The sequence below is a fragment of the Panthera uncia genome, chromosome B1 (genome assembly GCF_023721935.1).
Source record: "Panthera uncia isolate 11264 chromosome B1, Puncia_PCG_1.0, whole genome shotgun sequence".
Lineage (NCBI taxonomy): Eukaryota > Metazoa > Chordata > Mammalia > Carnivora > Felidae > Panthera > Panthera uncia.
In genome coordinates this window covers 152,907,596-152,930,694 of record NC_064811.1, presented here as the reverse complement: position 1 = coordinate 152,930,694, position 23,099 = coordinate 152,907,596, and the positions used below count along the sequence as shown (strand labels likewise).

General features: G+C 45.2%; 1 protein-coding gene and 1 pseudogene across 1 annotated transcript in view; both read left to right on the top strand.

The window, feature by feature from the left end:
* Positions 1–23,099, top strand: part of SCARA3 (scavenger receptor class A member 3) — a 50,013-nt gene that overhangs the window by 10,032 nt on the left and 16,882 nt on the right. Inside the window, exons 2-5 of the mRNA XM_049632388.1 lie at positions 13,242–13,340; positions 14,749–14,868; positions 19,848–19,946; positions 20,929–21,972. Of these exons, the coding sequence (XP_049488345.1) occupies positions 13,242–13,340; positions 14,749–14,868; positions 19,848–19,946; positions 20,929–21,972 (1,362 nt within the window). The remainder of the gene's footprint in view (positions 1–13,241; positions 13,341–14,748; positions 14,869–19,847; positions 19,947–20,928; positions 21,973–23,099) is intronic.
* On the top strand, positions 5,411–8,547 carry LOC125923818 (40S ribosomal protein S24-like; annotated as a pseudogene).

Below are 23,099 nucleotides of genomic sequence, written 5' to 3'. Positions count from 1 at the left end.
TCATAAATAAACACTAAAAATAAAATTAAAAAAAAAAAAAAGTAGTTTCTCTTGTGGCTGTCCTGACACTTGAGTTGGCCATTATGACCTCAGGTATGAGGGGAACAGAGGCTCTTTTCAAATCTTCAGTGGTTGCCACTGCTTTATGAGTCCGAGCTTGCAACCCTGGCCTTTGAAGGCTGTCGGGTTGGTTGTTTGTTTTCCTGCCTGCAATTTGTGTAGAAGTTGCTGGATGAGGAGTAGAGCCTGGCTCTACTGGCTGTGCCTTCGGTAGGTCATTCATGGTGTCTGGCTTCTTTAACACAAGGACCAGGATACACACCTCATGACAGCGATAATCCCTTGGGGCCTCTGGAACAGGGGAGGCAGAAACCGGCTCATAAAACCTTAGGGGTTTGCTGACTGGAGCAGCTTGCTGCTTATAGTCTAGTCCTAAAGGCTTATAGTCCAGGCATTATCATCTCTTCTCCCGTGTCCTTTCCCAAGCCCACCACCTCTTGTCACAATTTATGCTAGAGTCGGCAAAATGAGGAAAGGAAGGGAAAAAAGGAGAGAAGGCAACAGAGTCTACTTCTGCCTTTATGGAACCTTAGCCCCCCTTCAGACACCCATGGCCTACAGCATTGCCTCTTCTTCAGCCCTCACAGACACCTAGCACCCATGATGTTTGACACTCGGCACTGCCTGGGTTTTCGGCATGCCAGGAGTCCTCAATTTCATGGATAACTTATGTATGACCCAGGGAAGAGCCGGGGCCTTGCTTTAGAGAGCCATAACATGCTGGTGCTATTCTAAGGTAATTAATTGGGACACCATTGGAAAATAATACTCCCCCCTTCCCACCAAAAAGAGGTCTTTTAGCTTTAGGAGAGGATTACCATGTCCCTTGTTCTGGTTCTGAGAAAGGGAGGGGAAGCAGACCCTACCTTCCACTATACCCCCCCCCCCAAGTTCATTCCTTTTCCTTAAAAAAGTTTTTTTTAATGTTTGTTTTTGAGGGAGACACAGAGAGAGAGAGACACAGAGTATGAGTCGGGGGAGGGCCAGAGAGAGAAGGAGACAGAATCTGAAGCAGGCTTCAGGCTCTGAGCTGTCGGCACAGAGCCCAACGGGAGGCTTGAACTCACAAACCGCTAGATCGTGATGTGAGCAGAAGTTGGACGCTTAACCGACTGAGCCACCTGGGCGCCCCCATTCCTTTTTAATTCAAACATTAGGCCCCTGTATGTGAATGCTAAGCCTCTGCTGCTTTAAGCCTTTGCATCCTCTATGCATTAGCACCCCCCAATACCCCCTAGCCGTGGAGAACTAAGAATACACAAAATTTAAACCATATTTGAAGTCATTCGTCTTTATTTTTTAATAAAAATGAGCTCTTAAATGAAACAGCAGATGTCAAGAATTAACTAAGGATGCAGGCTTTCTCAAAGGATCGGTAAACTCATTTTTTTGAACACCCACTCTGGGCTCAGCCCTGTGCAGACTGAGGCTGGAAAGAGGATTTCAGACCTGAAGGCAATGTAAACAGACATCGGGCCTGGATAGAAAAGACTTATCCCAGATCTGTGGCCAGTCCGAGCTGGGTATATGCGACCCTGCAAGCCCTCTGTGTGTGTGTTTGGATCTTCCTTCAGATCCCTGGACGTTCAGGAACCACGAACTAACTGGCAGGTCACTTGACCTCTCCGCACCTCTGTACCATGACAGGTGGGCTCTGTGACTTCTGAGTTCCTTCCCACTCCCTGTCTCTGAAAACACATTGGAAAGCCGGTGTGCCCAACATTAAGATCACCACAGAAGCCGTAGGAACAGGCAGGCATGGGAAATGGAGAGGAGGAGGAAAATTATCTTCCTGTCTCTTGGCCCAGTGCAAGGAAGGAGTACGGACTCCTGTCTAATCAATCATCCTCTGATCAATCATAGCCTCTGTATCCTCAAGCCAGGCTCTCCTCCATTCTTCAAGTCTGTTTCTTCCTCTGTCCCCTGACCGGAACAATCTTGGTGTAATGTGAATATAATGAGCCTGTGCTTGCAGAGGGCTTGGCTTATAAAAGCCTCCCAAATGCTTTGGATTATGGTCTCATTAAAATGAACAAGGCTAAAGTGGAGAGTTGCTACAGCATTCCAGACATAGGTAAATTAGAGGTCCCCCGGGCCCGCGGCTCTGTGCTGGTGAACAGGAAGTCCAAAGGATTAGAAAGAGGAGGAGACCCCCTTGGGGATCGGGGAGGGCGTGAGCTGCGGAGCTGAGATGTCAACAGAGGGAACAACGCCAAGCACTTGTGAACCCCTCATCTACAGAGAGCCAAGTTCGTGCTGGCAACTGTCATTTCCCTGCCCATGGGCTGCAAAGTACCGGAACAGGGTCTTTATTAATTCCCACTTGCTAACGATTGCCAATCTTGGGGGACCTCGGTGGGAGAGCAAAGTTATGACAAAGCTGTGTGCTTTTTGAGGGGGTGTTTGCTGAAGGTCAGTGTCAGCCTTGCTTGATTTAAGTTCTCCCAGATCCCTTGCAAAGGCTATAAACAGCGATGTGATGAAATTGGCCTCAGAGCCAGAACAGGGAGGAGGCCTAGTCACAAGGGAGGGCAGAGAAGCACCATCAAGGGGTGGAGAGAAATGAGAAACGGGCAGGAAGGCCTTGAAGGCATTTCTGCTCCAACGAATGGAAGGAATATCTCCCCTAGGGACCAAGGTGGCGGTAAATCCGGGTAAATCTGACAGCCCTCAGCGTGGTTCTGGCTGAGATCATCTGGGGCTGAGATGTTAGGGGGAGGTTTTGGTCAGATGGAGCATAGAGGGCACCAAGGGATCCTAGCCTGCCTCATCTGAAGCATAAATTTATGGGAAAGGGATGGTAATCGTGGTAACCCCCCCGGGCACAGTTACCCTCATAAACTGGTGGCAGATTGATGGCAGCATGACAGCCTAAGACACAACACAGGGCTGAAAAGATGGATTTCTTTTTTTTTTTTAATTTTTTTTCTTTAACATTTTATTTATTTTTGAGACGGGGAGAGACAGAGCATGAACAGGGGAGGGTCAGAGAGAGAGGGAGACACAGAATCTGAAACAGGCTCCAGGCTCTGAGCTGTCAGCACACAGCCCGACGCAGGGCTCGAACTCACGGACCGCGAGATCATGACCTGAGCCGAAGTCGGCCGCTTAACCGACTGAGCCACCCAGGCTCCCCGGATTTCTTAGGCTATTTATGAGATGATCAGTGGTACCTGCCATGTCAGCCCTTCTTCTGCCATTGTACCCACTCCCCTCCAAGGCACACGCGTGCACACACACACACACACACACACTGGTGCATACACCCATGAGAACACACTACCTCTATCAGAGAGGCTACCTGGAGGTAGCTGTGGATAGGAAAACAACCAGGATTCAGGAGGCTTTGCCACTAGCTGGCTCGGTGACTTTAGCCAGGTGTTACCAGATAACCCCCTGGCCCCAACTCACTTTCTTCACCTGGAGAGTGAGGGGAATAACTTCTCACCCTGTTTATCTCTCAGGCTAGTCATAAGGACTGAACACAATAATGGATATGAGGTCTCCAGCCTCCCCCCCAGCTTAGGTCAGAATTGTTGAGAGTGGGGTGCTCACCTGGGGCTCTCGACCAAGCTTCCAGGTAGTTACACACGCGAGCGTAGACCTACTTACTACTGGAAAAGCATAATGTAAAATCATTCCTAGATTCATTTAAAATTGTGTTTGTTGAGTATTTCTCAGTGCCATATACAGCACTAGGGTCTTTGGATAAAGCAGAGAATAAGACAGACATATTCATTACCCCCAGATCTTAAACACTGGGGAAGAGACCTACTGAATAAATAAGAAAAGGTATATTGCCTTCTACAATGGGGAGACACAGAGCACACGGAAGTATGCATGGAGCATACTGGCTATTCCAATTTGGGAGCCCAAGGAAGGCCACTGAGGAAGTGACATATATGCTGTGCCCTGGAGGTCAGGCAGAAGGCATTCATGGTGATGATGGTGGCATCTTTAATTTGGGGTCACCCTCAGTCCCTCTCCTACTGAGTCCACTCATTTGATCATTACTCTGAGGAGGCAGTAGGCATGGTCGAAAAGATGTCTGAGTTCAGATCGCAGCCCCATCACATATTCAGTAGGCCATTAAGCAACAGTCTTAACCTCTCTGAACCTCAGTCTTTTTGTCTATGGAAATGACACTTGAGACTGTAAAGTTTATAGGGTTGTCGTGACAACTGACACAAGGCAAGACCCAGATTTTTATCAAATTGAAAAAGGGAAGAAACAAAAAACTTCGAGCTTCTACTTCTAGTGTTACCAGCTTAAAATATTCTTGGGACATGAAGCTTATGTCCTAGATAAACTACAAGCCAAATGCATAGGTAAAGTTGAAAGAAAACTGAGGAAGTTTACAAAGACCAAGAAAAAGAATTCGAATTAGGAGCTGAAACCAATGGGTCAACACATACAGAAGCTGGGTGTCAGGAACAAGGCTGTGAGTGGCACAGGGAGGGGGCAGCAGGCTCAAAGACCCCCACCATAAAGCCTGTCACACTCTGTCACCCTGAGAAACCCTGAGACAGCCATTCTGCCTGGTGTTGGGGTTTTCGTTTTTGTTTATGTTTTTGCCCCAGTCTTTTCTGATTGATCACAGTCTTCCTACTGGTTGCTCGATGCCTGTACCTGAGACATTTTGAAGCTCACCCCAGCGAGTCTGCTCCTTGGAAAAGAGGAGGGGAGAAGCAAGAGGCTGAGCGGGGAGGGGGTGGAGTGGAATACACCTGTCAGAGAGCTGTTGAGGAAACCGGATGTCTCCAGAGAGTCCAGAGGGTGGAAAGGGCTGTGCCAGGGATAGGCTTGCCCTCCCAAGGGTCTGGGGGTCCAGTTTATATTCAGTGTGCACTTGGGCAAGCCAATTTTATTTATTTATTTATTTGTCTACTTATTTATTCATTTAAAATTTTTCTAACGTTTATTCATTTTCAAGAGACAGAGAGAGACAGAGTGTGAGTGCGGGAGGAGCAGAGAGAGGGGCCACACAGAATCTGAAGCAGACCCCAGGCTCTGGGCTGCCAGCACACAGCCCAATGCAAGTCTTGAACCCACGAACCACGAGATCATGACCTGAGCCGAAGTTGGACGCTTAACCCAGTGAGCCACCCAGGTGCCCTGGGCAAGCCAGTTTTAAAAAGCAAACTGCAGTGGTCCCAGATTGGTTGTTGTTCCCTTGGCACCTGGTAAAAGTCAAGAAAATTCCCTCTGGAAGAAAGAGTCTTGAATACAGACCCCTCAGGATTCTGTCATTTAATCAGGGGGTACGATATGGATGCCCTTCCACACCTCCCCACCCCGTGCCCTCCCCCTGGAAGACACTCTGGTGGCCCCGGAGCTGTACACACACAAGCTTTAACAATTTAGAAATAGGGGCACCTGGGTGGCTCAGTCGGTTAAGCATCTGACTTCAGCTCAGGTCATGATCTCACGGTTTGTGGGTTCGAGCCCCGTGTCTGGCTCTGTGTTGACAGCCCAGAGCCTGGAGCCTGCTTCAGATTCTGTGTCTCCCTGTTGTTCTCTGCCCCTCGCCCACTTGTGCTCTGTCTCTCTCCGTCTCTCAAAAATAAAGATGTTTAAAAAAATTTATAAATAAATCTATTGAAACATCTGCAAGACACGTGATAAAATGTTCTGATGAAAGCCTCGCACACACGCAAAATCCATAGCTCAACAGAAAAAAGAGCAAAGGCTACATATAGACAATGCATGGGAAAGAATGGCTAGTAAGCACTTGATAATGGTCAGCCTCTTAATTTTTTTCTCTAAAAATTTTTTTTAATGTTTATTTATTTTTGAGAAAGAGAAAGAATGCGAGCAGGGGGATGGGCAGAGAGAGGAGGAGACACAGAATCCGAAGCAGGCTCCAGGCTCTGAGCTGTCAGCACAGAGCCTGACACAGAGTTCGAACCCATGAACCATGAGATCATGATGTGAGCTAAAGTCAGAGGTGCAACCGGGTGACCCAGACTCCCCAATAATTTTTGTTAATAATTTTTTTTTTACTTTTTAGAGTGAAAGTGTCAGTGGGGGAAGGGGCAGATGCAGAGAGAGAGAGAGAGACAGAGAGAGAGACAGAGAGACAGAGACAGAGAGAATTCCAAGCAGTCTCCACACTCAGCATGGAGCCTGAAGCAGGATTCCATTCCACAAACCACGAGATCTTGACCTGAGCTGAAATCAAGAGTCAGATGCTTAAGTGATTGAGCCACACAGTCGCCCCAATTTGCATGCCCTTTCTAGATGGCAGTTAGTTCATTTGTTTCCAGAACATTAAAATGTTCTTACAATGTGATCCAGACAATTAACTTTTAGGAAATTATCTTGAGAAGATCCTATATGTGCATAACATCTTATGCACAAGGATTTTCAATGAAGTATTACCCACACACACACACATATATGCATATACACATATGTACACATTTTTTTTTTTTTGCACATACCTCATGGTCCTTTACTTCTAAACACTTCCGTATGGATTTCTTAAGAATAGGAATATGTCTGAATAGAGTCATAAACTTCATGAATTGCTTTAAAACTTTATGTAACGTACAGTGTGTGTCCCAGTGTTACCAGTGGACCAGCAGTATCCTTTGTAGATTTCCTCTCCCCTCCAGCACAGGATCCAGTCTAATGTTAAGGGTTGCATTTAGTTGTCATGTCTCTTCCACCTTTATTGTCTTTTATGACTGATATTTTTGAAAAATACAGTCCTCTCCCATATCCTTTTAAAAAAAATTTTTTTTTTGATCTTTATTTATTTTTGAGAGAGAGAGAGACGGAGCGCGGGCAGGGGAGGAACAGAGAGAGAGGGAGACACAGAATCCGAAGCAGGCTCCAGGCTCTGAGCTGTCGGCACAGAGCCTGACGTGGGGCTCAGACTCACCGACCATGAGATCATGACCTGGACCGAAGTCGACTGAGCCGCCCAGGTGCCCCGTCACATCCCTTTTTTTAATGTGATGATCGTCACTTTGTGTTTTTCTCATGTTTCCTCGTGATTGGATTGCGGTTGTGTGTTCTTGGCCAATAAATAGTATATGTGATGGTGTGTGCTGCTCCAGCTAATACATCTCTAGGCACACAGTGTCCATCTGTCCCTCACAGGTGATGTTCATTTTGATCACCTGGTCAAGGTGTGGCCTGATTTCCCCGATACATAACGAGTGGGCTTTCCCCCCTCCCTCATAACAAATAAGTCATCTGTGAGAAGACACTTTAAGACCATGTGTATATACTGCTCTTCATCAAAATTTTCCCTGGAGGTAGCATCCGTTGATGGTTCTTGCCTGATTCAGTCTTTACTGTAATGAGTGCAGAGTGCTGATTTCCCAACCCCAGCGCTGCTGTAAGAAGGAGCCCTTCCCCTGGCCTCCCTGGCTGCTAAACCTTGGCTGCCATCATGAATGACAGACACAGTAACTATCCAGACTAGGAAGTTCATGACCAACCAGCGACTTCAGCAGAAACAAATGGTCATTGATGTTCTTCACCCCCAGAAAGGCAACAGTACCTAAGACAGAAATTCAGGGGAAAACCTAGTCTAAATGTACAAGACCACACCAGCTGTCATCTTTGTGTTTGGATTGGGAACCCGTTTTGGTGGTGGTAAGACAACTGGCTTTGGCAGGATTTATGATTCCTTGGATTATGCAAAGAAAAATGAGCCCAAACATAGACTTGCAAGACAGGGCCTGTATAAGAAGAAAAAGACCTCAAGAAAACAGCAAAAGGAACACAAGAACAGAATAGAGAAAGTCAGGGGGACTGCAAATGCCGGTGTTGATGCTGGCAAATAGTGAGCTGGAGATTGGACAACAGAAGGGGTAAAAATTCTGCAGTGACTTTATCTGTGGCATTTGTGCAGATTGTGCAGATTCCCTCATGCAGATTCATGAGGGAATTAAGAAACAGAACTTACAAAAAAAAGGAAAGAGCCCTTCCTTCTATCTATCTAACTATCAGTGGTATGGATTCATGAATTCCTGTTTTTAATGACTTAAAATAGCATTATTATACTTAATTATTTTATGACTCAAATTGTTTTAGTTTTGGCCAGTGCATACATCTTCGAGATGGTTTCTGTTTCCTTATGACATCCCCCATCATTTCTTTTAGCATTCCTTTAATTTCTGAAATAACAAGATGTTCCAGATTCATCTTTACCTACCTTTTACCCCAACCCTAGAATCAGCCATTTCTCTAAGAATGCCTGGCTTTTTTTTCTTCTTCTTTTCTAGGACACAGAGTATGAGTGGGAGAAGGGGCAGAGAGAGAGAGAGGGAGAGAGAGAATCCCAAGCAGGCTGTGCACTGACAGTACAGACTTGAGACTCAATCCCACGAACCATGAGACCATGACCTGAATTGAAATCAGGAGTCAGACGCTTAACCAATCGGGGTGCCCCTGCCTGGCTTTTTAAAGTGGGAAATAGTATTAGCCACCAAGACCTGGGGCTGCGAGGGCTGTTCATTGCTATTTAAGTGTCTGCTTTCTGAGCCTTTCAACAAAGTTATACGTGTACACATACCGACACATACAGATACATATATGTTATATATGCACATAAGCATGAACATATACATACCTATATATATTGGAAATTATGAGCTTATATTGATACCCTCAATTTTAATCCATCCCCAAGGGTTCTTTCTTGTCCCTCCCATTCCATATTTCTGTGTCCCCTTTTCCATAGTGAAAAACCCTGGGCCCAAACCACATCAACACATTTATTCATTTGCTCAGTCTTTTTTTTTTTTTTTAATGTTTATTTTTGAGAGAGAGAGACACACACACACGCGCACACACACACACACACACACACACACGTGGGGGAGGGGCAGAGAGAGAGACACACACAGAATCTGAAGGAGGCTTCAGGTTCTGAGCTGTCAGCACAGAGCCTGACATGGGGTTTGAACCCACAAACCGTGAGCTCATGGCCTGAGCCGAAGTCGGACGCTAACCGACTGAGCCATCCAGGTGCCCCTCATTTGCTCAGTCTTGAATTAATCTAAAGTAATTTCAGAATTGCTTTACCCATGCTACAGTAATAAATAAAATTACTTTATAAGTTTCATACGTGTTTGCACTTCCCCAATTATATGCTACCACATCCCAGATAGAGATTACATAGTCAAAACTAATTTATTTAGTTTACTTAGATTAAATAATTTTAGCTGATTTAGTAGATTAGTTCTTTCCTTCAGTATGCTTTGTAGTCATTCAAAATGTAAATTAGGTTCATTTGGTTCTAGGTAGGTGGGTTTTTTTTAACCAATAAAATTTAATGTTTTGAATGTGTAAAATATTAAATGTTTTCGAAAGTCAAAACTAAAAAAGTTTCACTCAGAGAAATGCCACTCTGTCTATATCCCTTTCACCCTATTTCTCCCACCTCATCCTTTGTAGAAACTAACTTTGTTTTTTGTTTTTTCTTTCCTGTGTTTCTTCTTTTAATAGTAAGCAGATATATGCATGTTTTCTTATTTTCCCTTCTTTCTTACAAAAAAGGTAGCGTACTATATATTTGCACTTTGCTTTTTTATTTAATATCTCCTGGAAATTATCCATGTCAGTTGATTGAGATTTCTGTATTCATTTGTATAGCTGCATAGGGTCCCATTGTGTGTATATAACCATAGTATATTAACCAATCTCCCATGCTTGAATATTTAGATAGTTCTCAGTTTTCGCAATTACAAATAATTCTGAAGTGAATAACCTTGTCATATATGTTTTCAGATTGTTGGAGGTGTATATTATGGATAAATTTATAGAAGTATGATTGTGGGGTCAGAGGACAAATATGTATGTGTTTAATTCCCCTCCACCAGGTCTGGGCCATTTGCATTTCCACCCCAATTCCCCATAGCCTGGCCAATGCAGTATATTGTCAGCCTCTGCATTTTTGCCAATCTGATAGTTGAGAACCGTTTTCACACTGTAGTTAAAAAAACTTTTTTTAATGTTTATTTATTCTTTGAAAGAGAGAGACAGCATGAACACAGGAGGGGCACTGAGAAGGAGACAGAGAATGTGCAGCAGGCTCCAGGCTCCAAGCTGTCAGCACAGAGCCCAACGTGGGGCTCGAACTCCTGAACTGTGAGATCATGACCTGAGCTGAAGCCGGACACTTACCAGACTGAGCCACCCAAGCGCCCCTCATACTGTAGTTTTAAGTTGCATTTTGTCTTAGAATAAAGCTGAACATCTTTTCATTTGTTTAGGGGACTTTTTTTTTTTTTTCAACTGAACTATAGTTGACACACAATGTTACATTAGTTTCAGGTGTACAGCATAGTGATTTGACAAGTTTATACATTATGCTATTTTCACCACAAATGTAGCTACCGTCTGTCACCATACGACACTATTATAATACCATTGACTACATTCCCTATGCTGTACCTTTTATCCCCATGACTTATTTATTGCTTAATTGGAAACACTTAGGGGACATTTTTTATCTCTTTTCATAGTTGCCTGTTCAGGTCTTTTGTCCATTTTTCTATAGGATTTTTGGGTTTAGGTTTTCCTATTTCATCCATCCCTCGACCCCCTTCCTTCTGGTAACCATCAATTTGTTCTCTATAGTTAAGAGTCTGTTTCTTGATTTGTCTTTCTCCCTTTTTTTATCCTTTGCTCATTTGTTTTGTTTCTTAAATTCCACATATGAGTGAAATCATATGGTATTTGTCTTTCTTTGACTGACTTATTTCACTTAGCATTATACTGTCTAGCTCCATCCATGTTATTGCAAATGGCAAATTTTCATTCTTTTTATGACTGGATAATATTCCATTAGGTGTATATACCACTTCTTTATCCATTCATCTGTCGACGGACATTTGGCTGCCTCTATAATTTGGCTATTGTAAATAATGCTGCAATAAACATCAGGTGCATGTATCCCTTTGAATTAGTGTTTTTGTATTTTGTTGAGGGGGTAAATGCCCAGTGTGTAATTACTGGATCATAGGGTAGTTCTATTTTTAACTGTTTGAGGAACCTCCATACTGTTTTCCACAGGGGCTGGAGCAGTTTACATTTCCACCAATAGTGCAAGGGGGTTCCTTTTTCTCCACATCCTCATCCTCACTTATGTTGTGTTTTGATTTTAGCCATTCTGACAGGTGTGAGGTGATATCTCGTTGTGGTTTTGATTTGCATTTCCCTGATGATGAGTGATGTTGGGCATCTTTTCACGTGCCTGTTGGCCAAGTGGATGTCTTCTTTGGAGAAATGTCTGTCCATGTCTTCTGCCCATTTTTAATTGGATTATTCATTTTGGGGGTGTTGAGTTTTATACATTCTTTATATATTTTGGATATTGACCCTCTATCAGATATGTCATTTGCAAATGAATTTTCATTTTAAATTCCATTCTGAATTTATTTTTGTGTATGGTGTAAGAAAGTGGTCCGGTGTCATTCTTTTGCATGCTGCTGTCCAGTTTTCCCACTGCCATTTGTTGAAGAGACTTTTTCCCATTGCATATTTTTTCCTGCTTTGTCAAAAATAAATTGACCATATAATTGTGGGCTTATTTCTGCGTTTTCTTTTCTGTTCCATTGATCAGTGTGTCTATTTTTGTGCCATTACCATGTTTGTACAGCTTTGTAGTATAAATTGAAGTCTGAAATTGTAATACTCCAGTTTTGTTTTTCTTTTTCAAGATTGCTTTGACTATTCAGGGTCTTTTGTGGCTCTGTACACATTTTAGGATTGTTAATTCCAGTTCTGTGAAAAATGCTGTTGGTATTTTGATAGGGACTGCATTAAATGTGTAGATTGTTTTGGGTAGTATAGACATTTTAACAGTATTTGTTCTTCCTATCCAGGAGCATGGAATATCTTTCCATTTCTTTGTGTAATTCTCAATTTCTTTCATCCGGGTTGTATAGTTTTCAGAGTATAGGTCTTTCACCTCTTCGGTTAGGTTTATTCCTGAGCATCTTATTGGTTTTGGCACAGTTGCAAATGGGATTGATGCCTTAATTTCTCTTTCTGCTGCTTCATCATTAGGGTGTAGAAATGCAACAGATTTCTGTACGTTGATTTTGTATTCTGGGACTACGGGATTAATTCCACTTCCTGAATTTTTAAAGCTCTTTAGAAACTTGGTATATTGCCTCTTTGTCTATAATATGTGCTATGAATATTTTCTCCCAGTTTGTCATTGACTTTGTTTTGGTCATGCCAAAGCATTGTTATTTTATTGTCATGTGGTCAAATGTATTAATCTCTTTCTTTTATTGCTTCTGGATTTTGAGGCATAGTTTTAAAAAATCCCCTCAACAGATATCTCCCAGGAATTCAGTCATCATGATCAGCTCATACACCACCCTGCCCCCCCCCCCCCCGCCACACACATCCACACTTCCCAGGACAGAAGTACTGGGTGGCTCCATCCTTAAACACCCACTCTGGCTCACTCTGCCTATTTTGGGTGTCTTTCTCCTCATCATTTCTAAAAGACCAGGTCCTGGAAGGAGGAGGAGGTATGAGGTGTCTGAGGGAACAAAAGCAATCTTCTGATTGAGGGAATCCATCACCTAGGTCTTACTTAGGGAACACATGGCCCCAGGGAGACCTGCTCCTCCCATGGTCCCTTCCACACCCTGGCAGGTCCCGGATGAGGCAGAGCGTGAGGCAGAGGTCTGTGACAATTTCCACCATTCTGTATTCTCTTTGTTCCCACTTCCTCCTTTCTGCAGCTCCCCCAGCTGGGCTGGATGCAGAGTCTTGTAGATTCACACTTGACCGTGGAGCAGAGGAATTCTGCTTGGGTTACCATGTGCCAGGGAACAGAAGGATGGCTGAGCCGTGTCAGGCAACCAGCGCTTATTCCTTCTGATTCCATCCCAGGGCTTTGAGCAAGGTACAGAGCAAGGAGGCAGCAGAGCTGGCCTGTGGATCTTTACCGGCTTGTGGGAGATCATGAAATCTCCTTGCCCAGAGGTGTTGGGACATCTCAGTTCCTCAGCCACTCAATTCTTCTCTCCCTCCCCCTTCCCCTTTCCTCCGGGTCACCTGGAGCTCAGGTGGGCTGACTTGTACTCAAGGGTGGGGGTGGGCATGGGGTGTGGGGATTGTAAATGAACTGGGCAGCTGGAGAGGGGTGGGCATGGCTCGAGGTTCCAGCCCCGGGTCTGACAGCACTGGCTCCGTCACAGTGAGGTCGGCCACCGGCGACAGAGATGCGTTGTATGTTACAGAAGAGGAGCTGGCTGGTGACGACGAGGACATGCCGACCTTCCCATGCACACAAGAGGGTAAGGGCTGCCCTCTGATCTCCCTGCCCCCACCCCCAGGCTGCTGACTTACCTCTCTACATGGCTTCAAAATCCTTCCCCCATTGCTTCCTGGAGGGGGAAGGGCAGAGTTGCATAGGCCTGGGTTATATAGTGTGGATGATGTCAAAGTCTGACACAAGTGACATCTGTCTCTAGGGCTCCTCCTGAGACCTGTCAGGGACCTCTGCCATCTCCCCCAGGACCTGTCCTCTATCTGGCCCAGAACTGTCCCCTTCACCATATCCCATGCCACCCAAGTGGTTCGACCACTTAGCCCACAGGACCCACCTTAGCATTTGGATAGTGTCAGAAACCAATGCCACCTGAACTGTTACTTAGAGTAGAATTTGGTGGGTTCTGGTTAGATTAGAGCAGCTGTTCTCAACCTTGGCTGTATTTTTTTTTTTTTACATATAACATTTATTTATTTGAGAGAGACAGAGCATGAACAGGGGAGGGGCAGAAAGAGAAGGAGACATAGAATCCAAAGCAGGCTCCAGGCTCTGAGCTGTCAGCACAGAGCCCGACGCTGGGCTCAAACCCACCAACAGTGAGATCATGACCTGAGCCGAAGTTGGATGCCCAACTGACTGAGACCCCCAGGCACCCCAGCCTCGGCTGTATATTGTAACCATGCCAGGATGCCTGTGACCAGCCTTCAGAAATTCTGATTTCTTTCGGTCTGGAATGCAAAGGAAGCATCAGGAATTTTAAAACATTCCCAGTACTCATAATATGCAGCTGAAGCCAAATCCGCCTTAGAAATGTCACAACCGGGGACATCACTGCATGCCTCCTGGACGTTGGCCATGTGCCCGAGTAGCCAGAACACCTGGCTTCTTTCTTCTTCCATACCAGGGACCCAACTGGTGGACTGGAACCATTCATTCCATTTCCAGGAGAACTGCTCGTTACCCGAAAAGTTTGGGGACTGAGGGGTTTCCCAGGGTGTATGACTGGTTTTCCCCATGCTGAGAAATTCCCACAACAGGAGACTTTCAGTGCTAAAGCCCGGAAAGTTGGAGGCAAATTGGAACAAGTTGGTCATCCAGTGGTGAAACAAAGCTGACTGCCCTGTGTTGTGGACCATCGTAAGGCCAATGCACCAGGAAGAGGTGTTTCCCCACACCATGGGCTGATTGACGTTGCCATAGAGGACACTGGTGGCAGTCATGGGCTGTTCTTGGAAGACCCCGATTCTGGTCTCTTCTATTTCTCAAAGCTTAAGCACCTAGAGAAAACACAGGGAGATGGGCAGACATGAAAATGGAGAACAACTCCCTTCCTGGAGGCTGGTTTGATATGTGATGAGACAGGTTAGAGTAGGAACATGAAACTGTCCCTTCGCCTGCAGCCTCAGCCACTGGTCTGCTTTGTTCCCCAACAGGCCGGCCGGGGCCCCGCTGCAGCCGCTGCCAGAAGAACCTGTCTTTGCACACGTCGGTACGGATTCTTTATCTCTTCCTGGCCCTGCTCCTGGTGGCCGTGGCCGTGCTGGCCTCTCTGGGTGAGTGCAGGCTCCCGGTGGCATCTGGGAGTCCAGCATCTTTCTGGGGATCTTCATGCTTGGTTCAGACTCCAAAGGCTGGCCCCTGGATTCCGGTCAATTTGTAGCTGTGTGGCTTTGAGCAAGGCACTTGCTCTCTAGGGAGTCTGTTTTCCTACTGGGAAAATGAGAGGACAGGACCAGCTCAACGGTTCCCAGTTCCAGCTCCATGTGAGAATCACCTGGGAGCTTTAAAAGCTACCAATTCTGTGCCCCAGCCCAGGTAATGTCCATCCAGGGTTGAGATCACTCTGTTGGCAATGTCTAAGCCCCTTCCATGGTCTTTGTGAGTGTTTCTCAAAGTGAGGTTGGATGCCTGCCTGCATCAGGATCGCCCCCCAGTATTTGTTAAAATGCAAATTCCTGAGTCTCGCTGGAACCTATGAAATGAGAGTCCTGTAGGCGAAGCCCAGGGACCTGGAGTTTGGCGGCTCTCATGAGCACTACAGCTTGTATGACCATGGTAGCCAACCCAGATGATGGTGCACAGCCAAGTTTAGGCAGCCCTGCCTCCTGGATGCTAATAGATTACGGTAAACTGAGGGGAACAGATGTGACAGCTTCTCACTGCAGTCCCATTACACTTAGCTTCAGATTTTAAAAAATCCAGATGTTACTAAGGGCAGCCAGTAGGTTTGCTAAAGAGCAGCCAGTAGGTTTGCTTGTTCCTGTGGACTAGATATTGGGGACAAGGCCGGGATGCAGGTGAGACAAGTGAGGAGCAGGGTGGGGTGCCTCAGTCCAGGTGCCGCCCCTGCACTTGTGTGACCCTGAGAATGAGCGCCTCCCTAAATGGGAGCACCTGGTCCCAGTCCTGGCTAAAGATATTCAGCCGCTAGCTCGCTTGGCTTGAGGGCACAAGGTGAGCATGTTAATGACTTGAATGGACACTCTTGTCATAATGCAGGAATCCTAAAGGTGTTAAGGAATCTAACACAAGCTGAGCACCTACTTTGTGCCAGGTAAAGGGAGCACCAGGATGAGGCCCTTACGTTTCGTCATCAGAGGGAGCAGTTCTCAGTTTTGTCTGGACCTTAAAAGGCATTTAAAATGCCTAATGGCAGGATTCCTGGCTCCAGATGAATGAAATCATAGTCTCTGGGCAGGACCCAGGCCTTACTAAACTATAGAAGCTTCTCAGGTAATTCCAGAGTGCAACCAGGTTGGAGGACCATTGATTTCAAGAACTTTCCAAGCCTCTCACCTGGGTCAGCCCCACCTTTTCCTGCTAAATCACTTTACGGGGCTTGGCCTCTCAGAAAGTAGCCAAAATCCTGGGCCAGAGGAGGTGGGGAGCTGCGGGCCACCATTCTGAGGTGGCAAACGACATCAGGGAACCTCCAGAGGTTCCTGGTCAGGCCTTTTAGGGCCTCAGCTCCCGGCACCCGCAGGTCCATTAGTAAAGCTCCGGTAGCCACAAACCTGAGGCCAGAGCAGAACACAGGCACAACCACACTTCAGAAGCTATGGACAGTCATCGGTGCCCACCAGCTGCTAGGCACCATCGTATACATGATATTCGTGAGTCATCTTAACCAGCCCCGAAACGGGAGGCTGCCCTCGTTCCACATACCTGGAGAGGTGAAGTGATTTGCCCTAAGATCCAGAATGAATGAGCAGAAGATTGTAATAATTGGGGGCGAGGAGTGCATTTGGGACTCCAGGGAGAACTTTAGGTTTCCTTTTGTGCTTTTGCCTCCAGCCTGGGCCTTCAAAGTCCCCAGAGCAGGGTGGGCTGGGCATCGTCCTGGCCTGGCTGGTAGGTGCTCGGTAATATTTGTCAAATGAATGACTAGAGATTTGTGAGTACATATGTGGATGGTCCTAGTCAAGGCATTATGGTCAGGACTGTGGATAAAGTCTGGAGGATTAAGCAAAATCCGTCTTCCTTGCAGGGAAATGAAAATGCACTTATTCATTTAATCAAGTATTTGTTGCATGCATACTATAAGCCAAGAACTGTATTAGGCACTGGGCATACACTGCTTAATAAAACATAGGCCTTGTCATTATGGGGATTATAACCTGGAACACGGTTTGGCAAACCTTCTGTAAAGGGCTAGGTAGTAAATATTTTAGGATTTATGGGCCACACATGGTCTTTGTCAAAACCACTCTGCCATTGTGGAGCCAAAGCAGCCAGAGATAATATGAAAATGAATGGGGATGGCTATGTTCCAACAGAATGACATTGGGTTAGATTACATATGCAGATCCTACTTTGCCAGCCCTTGGTCTAGAGCAGTAACCTGTGACCTTTTTTTGACTGTGCACCCCATCAGTAAAAAAATTTGATTTAAAATGCATCAAAAAATTAGATGGGTAGGTGAATGGATAAGAAGATAAAATGGACAGATGTACAATAGTAAATATAGTAAATATAGTAAAATTAAAAAAAATAGTAAATATAGTAAAATGGTTTTTTGTTGTTTTTTTATTTTTTGAGAGAGGGGGGTGCAAGTGAGCAAGGGGCAGAGAAGAGAGAGAGAGAGAGAGAGAATTCCACAAGGGGCAGTTCCATGAGGGGCCAAGAGAAAGAGAGAGAGAAGTGGGGCTCACCTGAAGCAGGGCTCATGTTTTACCTGAAGCAAGGCTCGTGCTCACCTGAAGGGAGGGGGCTTGAGTTCACCCGATGTGGGACTCAAACTCACGAACCATGAGGTTATGACCTGAGCCAAAGTAAGATGCTTAATGACTGAGCCACCCAAGCACCCTATAGTAAAATGTTAATTATAGAATGTAGGCAGTTGATATATTACTGCCTACTGTGCAAGTAGGATTGTACAAGTCTTTTGATTACTCTTTGAAAATTTTTACAATTAAATATTGGAAAAGAAAAACCCGATAATCTCACACCTGTAAAATATGCCTATTTATTTATAAATTATACATGTATACTCTTTTTAGTATAATTATAAGACTCAATTTTGAAAAGATGAGAAAAAAATAAGATCTAAAAAGTAAGGAAAACTATGTAATTACAGATCATGAAACTCTCTGTGAAGAAATGAACAAGGTGAATTATATGAATGAGCCCTTGGCTATTGGTTTGGAGGGGACTTTATAAAGCATTAGAATAAGAATCAAAGTCTGCACCTCTGTTTCCCTATCTATACAAGGGATTTTAACTTGGGGGAGACTCAAATGGAATGACGAATACTGTAAACTCTAAGTGCTAGTGTAATAAAATGGCATAGAACTGTTCCTAGGACCTCTCAACATGTCACTGTTACTAATTAAGTCTCAACAGCTCTCAGACATACGATATTAAAGCCCAGAGATTCCAAAAAAGTTGGAATCATGGCGTTTTGGAGCTGAGAAGAACATTAGAGGTCATCTAGCTTCATACTTGCCTTTTACAGATGATTCAGGTGAGCTCCAGAAAGGTTAATTGACTTGCCTGAAGTCACCCTGCAAATCTGAGGCAAGTGTGGACGAGAAGTTGCATGACCCAGTTCTCTTGGCGGAGTTCATTCCATCCCTGTGCACTTACCTTCCTAGGCTCTGGGGGAAACATATGGTCTACCTCCGTCCAATCCGGGCCCTCCTCTCACTTCCTCGTCCAGCCAGACACTTGCTAGAGAAAGCCAGGAATCCTGCTGCTGCCCAGATGTGCTGTAATCACTGGCCAGCACTGACCCCTGAGAAGGGGGTGAGACTCCCCATGCAGTGTAAGCTGATAAATCCTCTTCTAGGAGTCAGTTTGGCAACATGTATCAAAGACTTAAAAAATATTAATGCCCTTTGACCCATTAATTCTACTTCCAGCAATTCATTCTAAGAGAATAACCATATACACACAACCACCAAATATAAGGATTATTTCTAGGAACAAGTGTTACTCATATTTACATATCAAGTTTTATTTGTAGGCTCAGAAAGGGAGGTGGCTTAGGTGTCCCCCAACCACAGGAGATTTTTATATAATTGCCAAATCATTTATATCGAGTATGATACATGCATTAAAAGTAATGATTTAAATATTTTTTAAAACATTTATTCTTTTTTGAGAGTGAGAGAGACAGAGCGTGAGTGGGGGAGGAGCAGAGAGAGAGAGAGAGAGATACAGAATCCGAAGCAGGCTCCAGGCTCTGAGCTGTCAGCACAGAGCCCGACTTGGGGCTCGAACTCACAGAGCCCAAGATCATGACCTGAGCTGAAGTCAGACGCTTAAGCAACTGAAGTCAGTGCTTAAGCACCCAGATGCCCCTAAACGTAATGATTTTAAGGCAATTTAAACCTCAATGGGAAAATGTCCATGACATGATACTAGTGATGCAAAATGAAAGAAAACAGATGAGATGTTCAGAACATTCCATTTTTTCTGTTGTTTTCTAAAAGAGTATACCTATATCTATGTAGCTATAGAATGATTATGGAGATAAGAGTCTAAGAGATGCATGAAGGTATTGATGGCTATTATCTCTCAGTGGTAGGATTAAGAATATTTTTATATTCTTTTTACATTTTTTTCTTAATTTTCCCTATTCTATCCTGTGGGGGTCAGGCCCTAGTTTTAAAATCTGGATGGGGATGGAGATAGATACATATATACACACACATGTATATATATGTAGGCACAAGGATATATATATATATATATATATATATATATATACACACACACACACAAACTTTTAATGTTTGTATCATACTCTATATAAATGATTTGGCAACTATACACACACACACACACACATGTATATGCATACATATATATATTTAAGAGAGGTGTATAAACAGATATAGATCTAGATGGATATAGAATGTGTGAACTCTGGCCATAAGAAGCATCTTCCCTTACCACCACTGAAAAGTCCTGTAGAAGGATGAATGGTTTTGGTTGCAGAAAGACTGATAAAAATGCCTTCTCACCAAAAGACTGCTGTTTCTCTGAGCTAAGACCCTGCCCCAGTTTCTCATCTGTATTTCCCATATAGTTTTCAGGAAAGTGGACTCTCTCTCAGAAGACATCTCCCTGGCCCAGGCTGTCTATGACAAGAAGCTGATGTCCATGCAGGAAAATCTTCAAGGCCTGGGTAAGTGTCCAGTGTCCAGATGTGCTAATGACAATGATGGAAGACCAGGGTTAATTGGGGAGGGGTGAGTGTTCCTCCCCAGACCATGGTGCCCTGGAGCAGGGAAGCCTTAAGCCACCCTCTAGGCACAAGGGAAGGGCAGCTATGACTCCCTGCCTCCCAGTTCATCCCGAGTGGGCAGCTGCCCTGGGTTTCACCCAGGACTGGGGCCAGGGTTTCTGTGTGAGGTACAGATCTAGCCAGAGCCTACAGGTAGAGAAGGCTTGGAGGTAGACTTTGTAAAGCATTAGGAGGCAGAGAAGGAACCCAGAGACATTCCCCAGTTATTCTCAAGTATCTGAGATTATTTTCAGGATCTTCTGAAGCCTCTTGGCAAGTCTGCCCTTGCCTCACTACTGCCTTAAAGTGTGCACAATTCAGGATGCTGTCTATCTCCTGCGTTAGCTAGGGACATTCTCGTTCTGAGGCAGAGACAGAGGAGCCATAAGAGAAGGGGTAGAGGTGGTCTGCCCTGATGGAAAGAGAAAGTACAGGCTGAGTGATGTTTGGCAGGCATCTTCTCTGTGCCTCATTTCTCATCTGACACATGGGAGAAATAATCCCTGTACCGTCTTTTCCCCATAAATGTACTGATAAGATAGCAAATATAAAAGTGTTTGGAGAAATGTTAAAATAAAGTTTAAATGGGCAGTTCTTGGCAACCTTCAAAAAGTTATGAAGATATGTTCTCGAGAATTTGGTGGTGAGTTAGAAAAAAAAATGTCCCAAATTCTACATTTCAAGTCATAGTAAAGACATTTGGTCAAAATAAGATTTCATAGAGATGGCAAGATTTTTCCATAAAGGATTTCATAGCAGACTTAGGATAGGAAGAGGGAACAGGAAGCCACTTGACAATTCATTATGCTCCGAAATATTTAAAGAAGCCACTTTTGTCCCATGATCCTTCAGCAACTCAAAATGTTGTCCCTTTCTCCTAAAGATCTGAAAGCCCCAAACAATTGTTCCTTCTGCCATGAGGCTGGGCAGCTGGAGCAAGAGATCAGAAAATTGCAGGAAGAGCTGGAAGGAATTCAGAAGATGCTTCTGGCCCAGGAGGTCCAGCTGGACCAGACCTCTCAGACCCATGAACTGCTCTCCACCACCAGCAGTCAAATCTCCCAGGAGATGGGCAATTGTTCCTTCTCCATCCACCAGGTCAACCAGTCTCTGGGGTTCTTTCTCACCCAGGTGAGAGGCTGGCAGGCCACCACAGCTGGTCTGGACCTCTCTCTGAAGGACCTCACCCAGGAGTGCTATGATGTCAAGGCTTCTGTCCACCAGATCAACTTCACTGTTGGGCAGACTTCAGAGTGGATCCATGGGATCCGGCGGAAGACTGATGAGGAGACCCTGACCCTCCAGAAGATTGTCACTGACTGGCAAAACTACACCCGGCTCTTCAGCAGCCTGCGTACCACGTCGGCCAAGACCGGAGAAGTGGTCAAGAACATCCAGGCCACTCTGGGGGTCTCCTCACAGCGCATCAGCCAGAATTCCGAGAGCATGCACGACCTGGTGCTGCAGGTCATGGGCTTGCAGCTACAGCTGGATAACATCTCGTCCTTCCTGGACGACCACGAGGAGAACATGCACGATCTGCAGTACCACACCCGCTATGCCCAGAACCGCACGGTGGAGAGGTTCGAGACGCTAGAAGGACGCATGGCTTCTCACGAGATCGAGATCGGCACCATCTTCACCAACATCAACGCCACCGACAACCACGTGCACAGCATGCTCAAGTACCTGGACGACGTGCGGCTCTCCTGCACGCTGGGCTTCCACACCCACGCTGAGGAGCTCTACTACCTGAACAAGTCCGTCTCCCTCATGCTGGGCACCACGGACCTGCTCCGGGAGCGCTTCAGCTTGCTCAGCGCCCGGCTGGACTTCAACGTCCGCAACCTCTCCATGATCGTGGAGGAGATGAAAGCTGTGGACACGCGGCATGGAGAAATCCTTCGTAATGTCACCATCCTGAGAGGTAAGAGCCCGACCTGGGCCAAACCTGCTACGGAGCTCCCAGAGGGCCTTGGTGATCTTGCCAGACACAGAAGTACCCGGTTTCAGGCAAGAGTCCTGATAGCCTAATACAATCCTGTAGCAAATGCCTAGGGCAACTGGAAGCTTTAAAAACACAGTGGTCCCCCTTTCTCTGCGGGTTCACTTTCTGCCTTCAAAAGGTCAACAGTGGCTTAACGCTACGTCACGATGCCTACATCATTTATCTCACTTCATCTCATTACTTAGGCATTTTATCGCCTCACATCATCACAAGAAGGGTGAATGCCGTACAACAGATATTCTGAGAGAAAGAGAGAGAGAGATGACATTCACAAAATGCCTAATTTATAAATTACACTTTCTCATAGGTAAGTATACATAGGAAAGAAAGGCGATATAAGGGAGTCTAGGAACATATCCACCGCGGATAAGGGAGGACTGCCATACTTACAAGGCTCTTTTGTAAAGGTGTTATGGCTCCTAACTTTGCCTGTCATACAAATCTGGATTTTCATATGTGGGTTTGTTTGATTGGGTCTACACAGAGAAATAGGCAGACCTCGTCTTGGAAACTGTTTTCTGTCTTCCCACACCATCACTGGTGTTCTCAGCCATGTGCCCCTCATATGCCCATCACTCTGATGCTCTCTTCTCCTCTCATTTCATCCCTGCATTAATCAGGGTTCTTCAGAAAAACAGAATCAACAGGAGAGAGAGAGGTTCTTTTAAAAACTGGCTTATGTAATTATGGAGCTGGCAAGTCCAAAATCTGCTTGGCTGATGTCCCAGTTTGAGTCAGAAGGCTGGAAGCTGCTGTAGAACTAGGAAGAGAGGATGTGTCAGTTTGAAGGCCACCAGGCAGGAGAATTCGGTCTTACTTAGGGGAGGGTCAGCCTTTTGTTCTATTAATGCCTTCAACTGATTAGATGAGGCCCACCTATTGTGGAGAGCAATCTTCTTTACTCAGTACTGATTTAAATATTAATTTTCTCTATAAACACCCCTGTAGACATGTCTAGAATGTCTGGCCATTTGGTGGTCCACTCAAGTTGACACATAAAATTGACCACATGTCAAGCTGGTGCCCATAGACATCTCCTTAAATAA